This window comes from Trachypithecus francoisi, unplaced genomic scaffold (assembly GCF_009764315.1).
Source record: "Trachypithecus francoisi isolate TF-2019V2 unplaced genomic scaffold, Tfra_2.0 Lachesis_group6, whole genome shotgun sequence".
NCBI lineage: Eukaryota > Metazoa > Chordata > Mammalia > Primates > Cercopithecidae > Trachypithecus > Trachypithecus francoisi.
In genome coordinates, this window is record NW_022681471.1 from 93,017,840 (window position 1) to 93,032,526 (window position 14,687).

Sequence of the window (14,687 nt, forward strand, 5' to 3'; positions counted from 1 at the left end):
CCCATCCATGACAACCAGGTTGTTGCTCCACTGAAGGATCTTTGGCAAATGTCACCAACTGTTGGAAATTCAATGGAATCCTCTTTTAGTCCTCATTGCAGCATGCTGTGGTTTTTTCAAAAGATCTAGCTTGTCTACCACCACCATGGCCCGTTTAAGCTTCCTTCTTTGCAGTCTGTCTGCCCTTTATGTGCTGTTTCTTAGCAAGTATTTGGTCCACTTTTCTCCTCACTTGATCCTATATGATCTTACGGGCTTTAAGCACCACCTCAACGAACAGCCAGATACACGCTTCTGGTCCAGGCCAATCCCAATTCCAGACTAGTATATCCAACTGCTAATTTCTAAGCAAATTAGATGTCCTACAGGCAGTTCATTATCTTCTGCCCCCAGAACTCCACTTCTCTATTTCCTATTCCAGTTAGAAGCACCCTCATCCATGTGGAAGACATCTGATGAGTTTGTGGACTTTACTTCTTTCAAATTTGTGCCCTTAATCTTCATCATATCCGAAGTTCAAGCCCAAATCATCTGTTCCCGTGAATTTCTATGCTTTAGAACTATCCTGGCAGCAATGTAGGTAGATGGAATCTGTTGAAACAGGTAGGAATACTACTGCAAATTCATTGGTCTTCTTTTGCTTAAATCCAGTGGCTGGTTCCATATTAACTACAGGGTAAAGTCTAAACATCACTCAGCCAAGGAAACTTTCCAACTTTGGGTCCTTCCTACCTTTCCAGTTGTCTTTTAACACACCACCCTTTAGGCCAAACTACTAGAAGTTCTCAGATCTTGCTCTGCAAGGTGTGATGATGTAACCCCTGCTGCAAAGCAAACCCCAATACTACCCATCTTTTACCTCTTCCAGGTTCTGCATAACATACTTAAATCTTCCATCCTAGATGTGTGTATGGAGAGAAGGCAGGGATAGTATCTTATTCACATTTGGTTTTCAGGAAATGCTAAATGAATATTGGCTAAATAAATATCCATACAGCCAGGCGTGGTTCACACCTGTAATCCCAGCACTTTGGGAGGCCAAGGGGGGGCAGATCAGGAGGTCAAGAGATTGAGACCATCCTGGCCAGCATGGTGAAACCCCATCTCTACTAAAAATACAAAAATTAGCTGGGCATGGTGGCATGCGCCTGTAGCCCCTGCTACTCAGGAGGCTGGGGCAGGAGAATTACTTGAACCTGGGAGGCGGAGGTTGCAGTGAGCCGAGACTGCACCACTGCACGCCAGCCTGGTGACAGAGTGAGACTCCATATATATATATATATAAAAATCCATACAACGATAAATTAAAAATTTCATAACCAGGTTCTCTTTGAGAAACACACACTTCATTTGAGTTAAACTCGTAATACTATGTGATCTTAAATTTCAATTGACCAATTACTAGCATTTTGAAGAACCTGTCAATTTACTTTGGGAAAGTTACTTAGACCTTATTTCAAAATACAAAAGCCTCTGTAATCCCAGCACTTTGGGAGGCCGAGAGGAAGACTTGAGCTCAGGAGTTCAAGACCAGATTGGGTAACATAACGAAAATCACTACAAAAAACACAAAAATTAGCCAGGCGCAGTGGCATGTATCTGTGGTCCCAGCTACTCGGGCGGCTGAGGTGGGAGAATGGCTTGAACTCAGGAGGTCGAGGCTGCAGTGAGTTGTGTTTGTGCCAGTGCACTCCAGCCTGGGTGAGACCCTGCCCAACCCTCCCCTTCCCCCTCCCCCCAAAAAAGACAAAATACAAAAGTCAAATGTTTTAAACTGATTTAACCTATTAAGTTCAATTGCTATACTGATTATTAAGTTCAATTGCTATACTGATTGTTAAGTTCTTGCATTCCTATTTAACTGGTGGCAATGGGAAAAGAGTATGATTTAGCTCCCACTTTCTGGATCACATCTACTTTTTCTATGCACTGTGTGATCAGCTTTTTTCTCTAAAAATGTGTGTATTAGGATGTAAACTTGTTTCATTATTAAGGCACCTAGAGTGTGCCTCAATGGGACTTGCCTATACAAATAGTAAAAAGAAAAAAAATTATTCTGTCTTCTAAAATCTTAAAAATGCAATTATAAAGGATGTTCAATTGAAGATAAAAAAGCAGTTTGTGATTTCAATTATGTAATTGTATTTCAGAGTAATGTTGATGTGTTTGATTTTTACTCCCAATCCTCTACCCAAAGACTAGGTTCCTGAATAAGTATTATTCTTGACATAGAATCCAAATATGAATTATACTAAATTTCTCTTAAATGTCAGATAATTTATCTAAATGTCAGATAACTTATTCTCTTAAATGTCAGATAAATTAATCTTGGCAATAAACTATCTTAAAATCATAGAAAATAAGACACTGTGTCAGTAAGATAAACTAGAACAGGTTAAGAAACATTTAGGTAGTGGTTCAGCATTCTTATAATCTTTGCTTCTTGATGGTTGGCTTGCAATTTTTGTTTGCAAAAATGTTCGTCTTGAGTTATTCTCAATAACCTTGGATAGGAGATTTTACAAGAAAACCACTTAAAAATATTAGTGATTAAATGTCCTGAATAGCATTTAGACAAGCATTCTTGCTCCATAATTAAAACAGATTTGGAATTCTTTCCTTCTGAAATTATAATTAAGAGATGATTACTTCTAGTAGATAGCCAATATTTACCAAATTATTAACTAATCAAAAAAAGTATCTCCATGCTTTCAACCTTCAAACTGTTTTAAGAGGATAACATACTCTAAATCTGAAAGAGTATGTGATTAATGCAATCAGCAGGGCATTTCACTAGAAACAGAATAAGCTCTCTTTAGCCATATATATATAATCTTGATTTACAGCATTCTCTATTCTCTATGCTTCTTCACTAATGCTTCCTGGAAAATTCATACAAAGAACAATATGATTAAATGAGAGTATGTGTCAAATGCTTCAGAAAATGGAGGTACAAATGCAAGGTGCTGTTATTACAAAATGAAATACTATCATTAATTAGCAGTGACTTGTGAACGCTAATATAGATTGCTATATTTTACTAGTGATAGGGAATTTGCAGCACTCCTCCCCCAAATCATGTCATGCAAGCAAAAAAGCATGAGATTTCAAAATTGCCTAACATTAAAAAATAAGTCTCTTAATTTATTTTCATTCTAAAATAGAGCCCTTCATCCTGAATCCCCTTTTCCATATAAAATGTTACTAAGTCATGTACAGGATTTGTCAAGCCCATATAACATTCCTTTTAAAGTCTTAAGTTCAATCACTATTTGTTTTCTACTATTATACTACATTTTGGCAGCAATTGTTTATTGGTCTGTCATTGCAGTAATTGCAACTTAACAATAAACCAGTCTGACATTTTAGGTCTTGAGGATACATACCATATATATTTCTTAAAAATAATCATACTTTTTGTAAGCAATACTTTACAGTAGACACCTCAAAAATCTACCATAGATGTGAAACTTAAAACGAGAAAAATGTAAGTTCTAAATATTTATACATATATATCCAGATTTCTATATATATTATATATACATACATAAGTATATATAAAATATATATAATCAGATTTCAAAAATGAACAAAAACTGGGCACTGTACATAAAGTCTTTTTAAAACTCAAACAATAGAAAACTCTTTAAACATTAAACAATTTTAATAAAAGTTTCTGTACAATGCTAAGCAGTTTTATTTACACATAGAAAATGTAATAGGAGTAGTGTTTGAAATTACAGAACTCCTTAAAATTTCAATGGCAGGTAAATCTGGAAAAAATAACAGCATTCCATTCACAAATATTTTCAAGCAATAAATATGTATTTATAAATAGTGTAAATTTACATCAAGATTAGAAACAAAAATCACAAATCTGAAGTTTATTCCTTAGTCTATGTGCAATCCATTACCTTTGTGACTTGGCTGTTAATTTTTTTAACGTTTTATTTAGGAACCAAAAGTGTAACCATTATGGTCTCAAAACAAGACAGAAAAACATAAAAGCAGTAAAAAAGTGTCTTACCTAACTTTTCACATTAAAAAAAAGTTGACCAAAGAAAGACTTAAAATTGCTAACTACCTTACAAAGAAATGACCAGCTAGGCTAGTATTTTTTTTCCAAGGAAAATTCTGAAGGGGGAAAAGACAGATGAAAACAAATTCATCAGCCCAGAAATAGAGAAATATAAAAGAGGTTGTCTTCAAGTCAGTAGTCTGTAAGATGTTGCCAGTTTTGTCAGATATATACAAAACATGGAAATTATTATTTTTTTGTGAAGTACAGCTGATCAGCTTTGTGAGAGTCCTGGAGTAGGAGCAGTACTCTCTCCCGTCCAGTTGGTTGACACTCCGCACTTGGAAGGTTGCATAGACACAGTTTTCAGCCAGCAGCCTTACGAGATAGCTACAAAAACCAGTGGTGCAGAACTGGGTTATTTCCTGAATAGCAGAAAAGGTCTCATTTAATGTCCATGGAACAATATCAAGATGAGGCGGATGGTAATGGAGGAGCCTGAAAATAAAAGTAAGGTAGGTTATTTTGATATGTAATTGTTAATAGCTCATGGCTACAAACATATAGTCTGCTTATGAAGTTAGGGGAAATAACTCTCAAAAAGTTCAACAGCCTGCTACGCAACATAAAAGTACAATCTACCTTACTATTTCCCATTCAGCCAATTTTCCTAAGAGTCTAAGACCATTATCCTACTCAGCGTACTTGCAATTTTCTATATTTCTTCACCAATTAGTCAAAAACTCTTGGAATGTTATTAAGTTTACCGTTTCTTTTTTTTTGAGACGGAGTCTCGCTCTGTTGCCCAGGCTGGAGTACAGTGGCCGGATCTCAGCTCACTGCAAGCTCCGCCTCCTGGGTTCACGCCATTCTCCTGCCTCAGCCTCCCGAGTAGCTGGGACTACAGGCGCCCGCCACCTCGCCCGGCTAGTTTTTTGTATTTTTTAGTAGAGACGGGGTTTCACCGTGTTAGCCAGGATGGTCTCGATCTCCTGACCTTGTGATCCACCCATCTCGGCCTCCCAAAGTGCTGGGATTACAGGCTTGAGCCACGGCGCCCGGCCTTAGTTTACTGTTTCTTAAGATTGCTTAAAAAAGGGGGGGGGGGCTTCTTGAAAAATAATTTAACAAGTTATAATTTCACTAGTGACTGTCTTCAGAATCTATCTCAGCTAGGTAATATATTTTCTTCAACATATTCCAGATAATTTTCTTCTTCAAGCAATCTTGAAGACTATTCAAGTGAAAATATCAGAAACTAAATTTCAAAAGTTAGTTTCTGATCACATATGTGTGGGAGACAAGTACTGGAGAAAATCAACAATTCATAAATTATCTCTGTGTTTCTATTCATAAAGCTATTGATCTGCTAAAGTAAAATGCTTCCCCCAAGCATCTGCTGTCTGAAATTAAAAACTGTGTGCAATTTATAAGTATACTTGAATTTCATAAGGTTATATAACATACCAGGAAGTTAAGCTCCATTAAATATTCCCATGAGGTTAATACTTCTGGCAAGGACAAAATTTTAAACAAATACAATTAGCTCTAAAAGCAGAAGTATATTTAAAAGCACATTTACTGATTCATTTTGTGGGCTCTAATAACCTATGTACACAAACATTTTATCAACTTATCCTCTGAGATAAAATGACATAAAGGATATGATAGTGTCCCATCTAAAGCACGTGAAGATTTTTAAATGTAATTGTTGTAAAATTATTTAGGCTGGTCTTACCCAGGAAGAAAACTGAAAATGATATATGCCAATTTTATAGGAATAAATACTTGGAAATGGAGGGGGGAATGATATGAATATACCCTCATGCAATATGTAATGAGCCAAAGGGAAATTTAAAATATTTCATTACCTCCTACTTATCAGGTGGCAGAACAAACACTGCTGCTTCATAACCCAGCTAACTATGTACTCACATGTTGATTTGACTTACTAATGTAAATTGGTCATAGACTTGCATCAGGTCCTCCATTTTGTACTGTTCTAGCACCACAAAGTTTTCCAGGTTTCCGCTTGTTTTTCGTGCACAATCTTGGCAATGTACTATGTAGGTCTTTCGTGAATTACTCTCATTAGTGACAAAAAGCAAATCAAAAACCTCCACCTGTTTTATACAAGAGAAAAACATATTCAATAGAGATGGTGGTATTTACTGTACTGCTTTAGTATAATCATGGAATTCTACTTGAATGAAATTGTGGACAGTGATCTCTGGTTAAGAGTAGGTGGTAAGAAAAACATGGCTGTGTTTGAGAATCTTTAACAGATCAGGTTTATTTTGCAACAAATCCAAAGACATGGGTAGTAATGCATATTTAGGGGAATAATCAAAGGGAATGACACACTCATGACAACCACTGGCAAAGCCCAGTTCAAAAGTCTGATAAAGGTCAACCTATTTTTAAATCCAAAACATTAGCATACAATCAGATGTAAGTGATTATTTTTATGTATTCATAAGTACAGCATGATTTTAGAAATAATACCTCTGTCTTATACAGAAAGATTGATGAGTTACTAGGGTTCAGGTAGGATAAGGAACATCACACCTAACTGGAATCTATCTGATCTCCTAATGACTTACTTTGGTCAGGTCATACAACATAAAAAAAAAAAAAAAAAAAAATCAATGGATTCAATCATTTCAAATACAGGTTGACGTCAGAATTACAGAATTTCAAGGTTTGAAATGAACCATCAACATCCTGTCTTTGGCTTATCCTTAAATTTATTCAATGACAGAAAACTCTTATGATCTCATGTCTTCTTTTAACAGTAAACGACAATCCTAGAGTTCACCATGTTATCCATTACTGTCAACAGGCAGCAATACAAACCTAGTGACCTGAGCTAGAAAATTGGTGAGCATTCTTCAATTTGTCCTTCTACTTCTGCCATTTAATGAGGTGTCTCACTGATTTTACCCTCTAAATATTTTTTAATTCTTTCCCTTCTTTAATATTCCCATTGCCAGGTTCTAGTCTAGGCCTTAAAATAACAACTCTTAAGACCACTGCAATAGCTTATATATCACTGTCCTTTCTCCCGGAAACACATATCTCACCCTTAGTTGCCTGCTCAAAACCTTTTAATGGTTTCAGTGACCTTGGAATATCAAATTCCTTAAAACCATTCAAGATGTGCTACAAATTACATGCCACCAAGACTTACGAGTGGAATTTGCACAGTCTGTGTTCCAGCCAAATTGGAACACATTCAACCTTTTCTAAAACCTTTCCATTTCCCCGTTCTCTTCTTGTTCCTATAGCCCATGACAGTCTACTTCCGATTCTCATCACTTTTTTAGCCTACTGATATCATACTCTTTTTTCAAGGATGGACTCAAATGCTAATACTTTTGTGAATTCTTATGCCAATACTAGAAGAAAAAATCAGGTCATTTTCCCCCTCAGTGTTATCATTAACAGTAAGTCCAACTTCACATTCATCATAGTCTCATGTACATTACAATTAGTTGTTTATAATCTGTCTGCTCCAAGTAGAATTTAAGCTCCTTCATAGCAGGCGCCACATCTTTGTTCCTGCACTTCTTGCAAGCCTTGGCCACACAATCTTGACAAATGTATTGTGAATTGCACCAGAGAGGACTGATAATCGATCTGCCTAGAGTTATACCAAACATTCAGTTTATTGGCATCTGTGTACATCTAGATTGTTCCCAGTTTAAAATCTCAGACTAAATTTGCTGATTATCATCTGTTGAAGATCTACCACAAAAATGACTCTGCAGTAGATACTTTTAAGGTTAATTCGCAGTGAAATATTGTTATTATCACACTGAATTTTAATATAATGGCTAAGTAACAAAATTGAATACAATATTAATTACTATAAACTGGATTACACAAAAGTATAAAAAGTTTTTTAAAAATAAAGAGAAATCAAAAGTGGAGAGGGAAGAGGCTTTATACAACAACTGTGGATAAGAACAATTACTTACTTCACAAATGCTACAGTAATGAGCTGGTTCTTCTTTTGTCCGCCCATGCCATATAATCTCTTTTCCTGCAGCAATAAGGGCTTCCCTCAATGTCTGACATTGCTTCAGAGTCCTTAGAAGACAATACCTATTGTGGGGGAGAAATTATTTGTGACCAGCAACTGAATATTGAATATTTTTAGCATAAAAGATATACCAACTAGAAATAATGCCAAGAGACTTGATTCTAATGTCTATGACTTCGTAATTTTTATTTCAATTTATCAAATACTCTCAGGTTTTAAAATGACAATGCTCAGACCTGATGAATACAATATTAAAACATTTAAAGTTGAGAAAATTGATATCTGGATATCAAAATATAATGGTCTTAGTACATAAAAACTGACTTCCTGCTTAAATGTGAGTTGCTAATTTTGGCTCTTATTTGGGCAAGTCAGTTAACCTCTCTGGGAGTCAATTTCCTCATCCTTGAAATAAGGGGTGTGAACTCCCAATATGAACTTCTATGATTCTAATAAGGCAGGAAGGCACATTATATTTTTTAAATCAACACTACCTAAACACTCATTAACAGCATCATCTGTACAGCTGCTTTTGAAACTCAAGTCTATAAGCAGAAAAAATATTTATGAATTTAGTCACTACAGAATATGATATTCATTTAACTATAAATACTAAAGAAAAAAGTATGTCTTCATTTTATCTTGAAGGTAAACAGTGGAATCCATTCATATTAACACAATTTAACTTTTCTTATAACTTATACCTTTTCTAAACTCATACTTAGGAAGCTAACAACATAGTAAATTCTCACAATTTGTACTGATTCTCCTATAGTTTTCTGTCATTGTGAGCTGTTTGCTCAATTATCTTACTTTCCTGTGAATCTCAGTGGCTCAGGTTCTCCATTTGAACGGAGAGGTTGAACTAGATGATCTCTAAGGCACTTTACAGCTCTAAAATTCAGAGACAATGAAAATATCCTAAAGAAAAGGAAGGGTTTAGCAACTGAGTGTTGTCTTGAAAGCAAAGGTCTTATCTATTGCATTCCTGCTATCTACTTATCTACTCACCACCTAGGGCAGTGCCTAGCATATAGTAGCTTAATCAATATACAACTAAAATTCAAATTAAATGTACTAAAATATTTAATTTACTTTATTTTATATTCCTTTGTTATTTTATAAGTTACTATGTTAAAATATTGTTATGTATCCGAACCCATGTATATTAACCCAGCAGTGGTTGGGGAGGCGGGGAATAACTAAAAACATTTGTAAAACCTGTATTTAATAAGTATAAAACAATATTGATTTCATAGTTGTAGGCCAATTCCTTAAGTATCATATTTAAAGACTGCACTCTCAGCTTGGCTTCAACAATTCTTGCATATTTAACTTAAACATTGCTTTAGACCAGTGGTCCCCAACCTTTCTGGCACCAGAGATCAGTTTCGGGAAGATTAGTTTTTCCACAGACCTAGGAGGAGGGGCGGGGGGAATAGTTTTGGGATGAAACTGTTCCACCTCAGATCATCAAACTGTTCCACCTCAGATCATCAGGCATTAGCTTCTCATAAGGAGCAAGGAACCCAGATCCCTTGCATGTGCAGTTCACAATAGTGTTCCTGCTCCTTTGAGAATCTAGTAACACCACTGATCTGAAAGGAGGTGGAGCTCAAGGGAGCTCAAGCAGTAACGCCAGCTTGCCTGCTGCTCACCTCCTGCTGTGCAGCTCAGGTCCTAACAGGCCATGGACTGATACTGGTCTGCAGTCCAGGGGTTGGGGACCCCTGCTTTTTAGCCTGTGGTTGTGTGTCAAGGTTAGGACAGCTATCGATGTGTACATGTGTGCCTGTACAGGGCACCAGGGAAGGTAGCAAGTAAAAATTTAGATCATGGCAAAGACAGAATATAATTCAGACTCTGTCTCAGCTCTTGAACAGCACCTGCTCCTCTCTTCTTCCCTCCCCATGTCCCATACAATTCACTTCTAAAGGTACAGATTTTACTGAACAAGTTTTCCAAGTAAGGCTTCAAAATAAGATCTCTTACAGAAAAATGCAGATACCATTGGAAGACTTCAAACTCAACTGTCCTTCCACATGGCCAAAAATAATATAATAAAAGTAAATAAAAAATAAGAACCAGAGAGGAGCCATGTATTTGCTATTTCATATACATTATTCCAAGTAAGCCTCCTAACAACCATGTGGAGAAAGGTTATCTCTATCTTGCAAATGGGGAAAAGGGAGTGCAGGGAAGTTAAGTTCGTCTAATGTCATAAAGCTATTTAAGTGGTTGAGCTATGAGTTTTTAAAAGAAAATTTCAAGCTTCCCCTTACTATGTCACACTGTACCCTTCTTTGTGGTCTCTTTTCACATCTTATTCTCACCCACTCCGCTTCTTGTGAAGATGAGATTCTTGGGCTCAGGAAGCACAGTTTTTCCAAACACAGAGCCTTGGTTCTATAGAGTATCAGGCTACTTGTTACTCAGCAGATAAATTTTCATCTTCAATGCCACCGACTACTCTGGTACTTAGACTGTAGTTTACAATCTATTGTTAGTTTGGCAGTTTCATCTTAAAAAAGGCATTATATTGATTTCCTGCAAGTAACAAGGGGTCTGAGATAAGGTTGCTAAGAGCAAATACTAAGCCTTAAGTAGTCAGTCTGCTTCTGGAATAAATTCTGCTCCAGAACTTATATTTTATATTTTGTGTGATACCAAAAACTTAGAAAACTGACAGTTCTATTAATCTTATCTGAGGATGAATAACAAAATTGTGATTTCTCCTTGCCTTTACTTTTTTAACACTGAAAATTTTTGTTCCTTCCCATTTTCAAAAGGCAGCAGTTGGAACAGAAGGAGAATTTAGAGAGAGAGAGAGAGGCTCTTACGGAGTCCACAGTAATGAGCAAGTCCTAAAAAGAAAGAATGTGATTCAACCGAAGGATAGGGAAAATAGAAAGTAAAGTGATTTAGGGAAAGGATCCTAGTAAAGAAACAGATATAATATTTAAGACTTAACAATAACCTGTTCTGCTTTGATTAACCCCAGACTGATTTTATACAAAGACAACATTTAAGTACATTAAAGAGCTAAAAAATAAAAGCTAAACAATCAGGATTCTCATTTCCTCTTAATTTTAGTTTTGCTAAATTTCTGTAAGTTTACCTTATGGTAATTAATAATTCAATTTGTGGGCTGGGCGTGGTGGCTCGTGCCTGTAATCCCAGCACTTTGGGAGGCTGAGGCGGGTGGATCATCTGAGGTTGGGAGTTTGAGACCAGGTTGACCAACATGGAGAATCCCTGTCTCTACTAAACATACAAAATTAGCCAGGCATGGTGGCATATGCCTGTAATCCCAGCTACTGGGGAGGCTGAGGCAGGAGAATTGCTTCAATCCGGGAGGTGGAGGCTGTGGTGAGATGAGATCGCACCATTGCGCTCCAGCCTGGGCAACAAGAGTGAAACTCCGTCTCAAAAAAAAAAAAAGCATTCAATTTGCTACAAACAAAAAGAATAAATCATTTGCAAAAGTTGTAAACACATAGAAGATGGAAAATGCTATTTTGCATACATGCACTTTAGAAACAAGATCAAAAATGATTTCAGCAGCTAGAAAAGCAGGAAATCCTTTGACGTTTAAGGATCAGTATTGGCTTCAGGACCCAATCTCTGTTTTTAGCTGTTTGGATGAAAGACTACACAAAAAGGCAGGGGACAAAGGAAGTTCCAGAACGGAAGAAAACCATGAGGAAGAGGCTGATTGAGAGCTTGGCATATTTGAGGTTATATACTAGAATCTAATCCAACCAAAAAGTGATCTGCAAAGATGAAACTTAAAGAGCGATAGAATTTTAGAGAACAACTTCACACAGGGAATAGAATGAAAATACACTTGCAATATTAGAACAAGAGAACTGAATAAAATAATATGTAGACAAATTATCAAAAGCCTTATTTATGGGCAATTAATGCACAGTATATTCATAAATCAATACATGAGGACATTAGGCAAAAAATAAACATAGTATGCTATGGATACTAAAAGGAGAGAGATCATCTTCAGGTGAGGGGAGGTAGAGAATAACAGAAGTTTTCATACAGAAGTTGAAATTTCTGAATCAATTTATTTATGAACAGGACAAAGAGATGGGGGAAGGCACATTCTGAACAGAAAGAATGCCACAATAAGGTAGTATGGGGGCTTCTTTAGGGAACAAACAACTGTTCTTACAAGATTTTAATCTTCACATGAAGTTTCTGGGGCAGGAAATAATAGGAACGAAGCTGTAATATTATATTACATCGAAGTTAAGACAACACTGGGGGTTACTCTGACATTCTAATGGCAATATGACTCAGTTTCCAAAGTAAGTTACCAAACAAGTATCAATGTGGAGATAGATGAAACATGGGTTAACTTGGTGTTGCACTTTGAAATGCTTTATGGTAACAGTCTCAGCCACTGAGAAGTAGGTAACAAATTAACGAACACCAAGAGGTGCCTTGCTCTGCCCAGTCTGCCTTACTGAAAGAACCATGCAGGAAAAGCAAGCCCACATATGAGCTCTGAAAACTCTCTTGCCACCTGTCACTCCAGGGTTATGTTCTCCTAGGACAACAGTGGGTATATGAATGTCAATAAGGAATCTAACAGTTTTATTTACACCAACCACATGGCTGAAAATCAAGGTCTCAGTCAATGATAAAATGCGTATCTTAAGAACGTTTAAGCTCTTAGATGGAAAAAAAAAAAGCATGAAAGCAGATATATATTAACCATGAGAATGCAGTTTTAGAATTTTTAGATTTTGTTTGGTCAGTGTTATCAAAAAGCATTATATATCAAACCCAACAGAGTATTAGAATACTGCCAGGACTATAGCAGTAGGATCAATGCTAACTATGGACTGGTCTTTATGGCTATACCATTATCTATGCACACTGTTGGAAAAATCTTGTTCCATTATTAGGTCAAATGGGTGTGAACTAAAGAGTTGTATAACACTATAATACCATATTTATCCATTTAAATAAGGGAATCAAAGGGGAGTTAATACTTATGAGTTTGCTTTAATTTACATTTTGGAATTCTGTGTTTGTGATAAAGTATATTTTATTTAGGTAGGTAAGGTAATAACTTATAATGTATGTGAAAGAAAAGGGAGCAAAAAAAATTCTTAATTCTAAAAAAGACCTAACTTGTCTGATAAGATTCACTAGGTCACCATGAAAAAGGTTCCCAGAGTTCTTGGCATAGAGCTCTGAAAACCTATTTTAATAAGAGTTCCAGGTGATTCTTGTGATCAGCAAGTAAGAGAACCAGCACAAATCTCTACTTCGTAAGTGTCAAAATTAAAACCAGTGTCTCAGATTTGCAGTGTATTTTTCAATAGACACTGGTAAAATATCAACCTCACAAATCACTGTGTTTTTAGGGTCAGAGCCTTTAAGAGACCATAAAGAGAGCTGTAGAGTGGGCAAGAGCAGACTCTATACCTAGACTGTCTGGGTTCAAATTCCAGCTGCACACGTCTTTCTGTGCCTCAGTTTCCTCAGCTGAAAAAAGGGGGTATGTAACTTACAGTGCTGTTATAAGGATTACATATGTTATATAAAAGACTTGTGCCTGGCAGTTAATGCTCAATAAATGTTAATTATTTGAACATGACATGTCAAATTCCTAAACTGTATTAAAATAATCATATAATTACTAAATTAAAGTTATTTAATTTGAAAAAATTGTATGATGAATGCCAACTCAAAGTATAATAGTTAACACACCAAAAAGAAAATGAAACAAGGTTATTCAAAAGGTGTTTAGTCTGGATTCCATTAGATAAGGGTTTTTCAATCTCAGCACTATTGGTATTTATAGCTGGGTAATTCTCTGTTATGGGGAGCTGTCCTGTGCACGGCAGGATATTTAACAGCAGCATTCCTAATCTCTACTCAAAAAACCTAGTAGCATCTCTCCCACTCAAGCCATGATACTGGCATATGTCCCCTGGGAAAGGAAAGCAGGGGGAGGAAAAACTGTCCACATTTGAGAACCACTACACTAGGTCCAAGAATATTAACTAAAAAAAGAAGGTAATTGGGGTTTCTATAAAATAGTAATAATTACAACAACAACTACCATTTGCTGAATGCTTACCCTATGCTAAGACTCACATAACAGTCATAAAAGTTATTTTAGAAAGACAGCATTATCCTCATTTTCCAAAGAGGAAATAAAGACTAATAGGTTTAGTAATTTGTCCGCAATCCCCCAGCCAGTAAATGAAGAAGCTAAGATATGAAGGCAGATTAGAATCCAGAAAACTACACAATGCTGCCCTTCCTGTAATATTTTACTGGGATCTTAAATAGTGTAGACTCTAAGACTTAGGAAAATAAAAAAGGATGGTCAAATAATGAACACATAGTGATCATATATACACAAAAGGCACAGAGAAAGCACATAAAACATTAATATTGTGCATATAAGATGGCACATTTAAAAACTGAAATATTGGCCAGGCATGGTGGCTCATGCCTGTTAATGCTAGAACTTTGGGAGGCTAAGGCAGAAGGATCCCTTGAGCCCAGGAGTCTGAGACCAGCCTGGGCAACAAAGGGTGACCCTGTCTTTATTTTTTAATTAAAAAAAAGAAACAGAAAAAGAAAAAA

General features: G+C 36.2%; 1 protein-coding gene across 17 annotated transcripts in view; it reads right to left on the reverse strand.

The window, feature by feature from the left end:
* Positions 1–3,643: 3,643 nt before the first annotated feature.
* Positions 3,644–14,687, reverse strand: part of KDM6A (lysine demethylase 6A) — a 236,129-nt gene continuing 225,085 nt past the window's right edge. For all 17 annotated transcript variants that reach the window (XM_033201802.1, XM_033201801.1, XM_033201800.1 and 14 more), the window contains 3 exons: positions 7,999–8,125; positions 5,971–6,141; positions 3,644–4,516 (listed from right to left, as the gene is read on the reverse strand). In XM_033201802.1, coding sequence (XP_033057693.1) covers positions 4,487–4,516; positions 5,971–6,141; positions 7,999–8,125 — 328 coding nt within the window. In that variant the 3' untranslated portion in view covers positions 3,644–4,486. The remainder of the gene's footprint in view (positions 4,517–5,970; positions 6,142–7,998; positions 8,126–14,687) is intronic.